The following is a 2,500-nucleotide window of genomic DNA, read 5'->3' on the forward strand; positions in this document are numbered from 1 at the left end:
CATGTTCTCGATCGATCCGGCCACTGGGGAGCTGTTTAGCAAACGGCGGATCCACTACAAACACACCCAGATGTTCCCGTCGCCGGAGAACATGTTCAGCTTGACGGTGCTGGCCACGGACAACGGGAAACCCCCGATGTACACCGAGTGTCTCGTGAACGTGAACATTGTCGATGCAAACAACAATCCACCGGTGTTCTCGCAGACCTCCTACCTGGCACCGGCACCGAAGGGAGCCACCGTTGGCCAACGGATACTGCAGTTGATCGCGAAAGATGAGCTGGATTTCGGAGTGAACGCGGAGATCGAGTATCAGGTGATGGGCGGCAATGGATCGAGCCGGTTCGCCGTGAACAAGCTCGATGGTTGGGTCGTCGTTAGTGGAATGCTGAACGAGACACCCGGTACGGTATACACGCTGAATGTGCGTGCCGTCGATCGCGGTGTACCACCGCAGCAGGATGAGGTCACGGTTACGATCATTGTGACCGGTGTGAACAACTTCGCACCGGTCTTCCAGAGTCCTTCCTATCAGGTGATCGTACCGGAGAATGAACCCGTCGGTTCGACGATACTGACCGTCAGTGCACCGGACAATGATGATGGACCGAACGGTATGGTGCACTACTCGATACTGGCCGGTAATGAGCGGAATGATTTCTCCGTCCACACCGTTACCGGTGCGATCGTTATACGGCAACCGCTGGACTACGATCTGGTACAGCTGTACCAGCTAAACATTTCAGCCGAAGATCTGGGCTACAAATCGAAGAAATCGATCGCTCTCGTTACGATCACGCTGACGGACATCAACGATAATGCACCGTACTTCAATCAGTCGTTATACAATGCGTACATCGCAGAAAACTCTCCCGCCAGCTCGTTCGTCTATCGGGCGTTAGCACACGATCGTGACTCACCGAAGAACGCCATCATCGTGTACTCGATCACCGGTGGTACCGGGAAGGAACTGTTCACGATCGAGCCCGGTACCGGGGTGATCAGTTCGCGGACAACCTTCGATTACGAGGAACAAGATCGCTATACGCTGATCGTCGGTGCAGCCAATCCGGATTCGGTGATGCGCAACGAAACGAAAGTGATCGTACACATTACGGGAGTGAACGAGTACTACCCGAAGTTCGTCCAGCCCGTATTCCACTTCGATGTGTCGGAGTCGGCCGAGATCGGTTCGAGTGTTGGTAGTATTCAGGCGACCGATAAGGATGCGGGAGAGGACGGTAAGGTGTACTATCTGCTGGTCGGGTCGAGCAACGACAAAGGCTTCAGCATACACGCCGACACCGGCGTGATCGTCGTGTCACGGAATCTTGATCGTGAAACGCAATCCCGCGTCGTGCTGACGGTGCTGGCGAAGAACTACGGTGGTATCCGGGGTAATGACACCGATGAGGCGCAGGTCATCATCTCGATCCAGGATGGAAACGATCCCCCGGAATTTCTGCTCGATCTGTACGAAACGACGATCTCGGAAGGTGATCCACCCGGTACGAAGGTACCGGTCACGGTCAAGGCAATCGACAAGGATGTACGGCCACAGAACAATCAATTCAGCTACAGCATCATCGGTGGTAACAATGATCACTCGTTTAAGATCGATCCACAGTCCGGACAGATCGAAACGGCACGGTTGCTCGATCGCGAGAAGATCCCCGTCCACAAGCTGATCGTAGGAGCGATTGATACGGGTGTACCACCACAAACGGGGACCACACTCGTCCAGATCACGCTCTCGGACATCAACGACAATGGACCGACGTTCGAGGCGAACGATACGATCGGGTCAGTGCTAGAGAATGAACCTCCGAATACCGTCGTCATGACGCTTAGTGCTAGCGATCCGGATCTACCACCGAATGGAGCACCCTTCACGTACCATCTCGTCGGTGGACGGCACAAATCCTTCTTCACGCTCGAGAAGCACACCGGAGTGCTGCGAACGGTGCGATCGATCGATCGCGAAACCACAGCTCAGCTCGAACTGCTCGTCGAGGTGGAAGATAATGGCAGCCCACGGATGCGCACTCAGCACACGATCCTGGTGAACGTGATCGATCAGAACGATAGTCCATCGACACCACGGATCGCCCATGTGCTGGTGTACGTGTTTAATGGTATTCCCCGTGGTGACATTGCCAACGTACACCCGAACGATCCCGATCTGAACAGTGACTATCGGTGTAAGATCGTGAGCGATCTCAACAAGCAACCGGTGACGGCCTTCACGATCAGCAGCGGGTGTCTATTGCGACCGACGAGTGTCGCGACAGTGGCCACTTCCGTCTCCGGGCAACCCGGTGGTGGTGGTGGTGCCGCTGCCGGTTATACGTTCCTCGTGTCCGGTAACGATGGTAAACACTCGGATGTTATCTCGACCGTTTCGGTGGAGTTCCTACACTTTGACAACAGCACCGTCGAGAGCTCGATCACGATCGCACTGGCCAACGTGAGCAGCGGCGTCTTTCTGGCCAACTACTAT

At 55.1% G+C, this 2,500-nt stretch overlaps 1 protein-coding gene across 1 annotated transcript in view; it reads left to right on the top strand.

The window, feature by feature from the left end:
* LOC125951582 (cadherin-related tumor suppressor) overlaps positions 1-2,500 on the top strand; it is a 28,989-nt gene that overhangs the window by 21,085 nt on the left and 5,404 nt on the right. The window contains exon 8 of the mRNA XM_049680522.1: positions 1-2,500. This exon is cut by the window's left edge and continues 1,780 nt beyond it; it is cut by the window's right edge and continues 1,157 nt beyond it. Within this exon, the coding sequence (XP_049536479.1) occupies positions 1-2,500 (2,500 nt within the window).

The sequence above is a fragment of the Anopheles darlingi genome, chromosome 2 (assembly GCF_943734745.1).
Source record: "Anopheles darlingi chromosome 2, idAnoDarlMG_H_01, whole genome shotgun sequence".
In the NCBI taxonomy this organism is placed as follows: domain Eukaryota; kingdom Metazoa; phylum Arthropoda; class Insecta; order Diptera; family Culicidae; genus Anopheles; species Anopheles darlingi.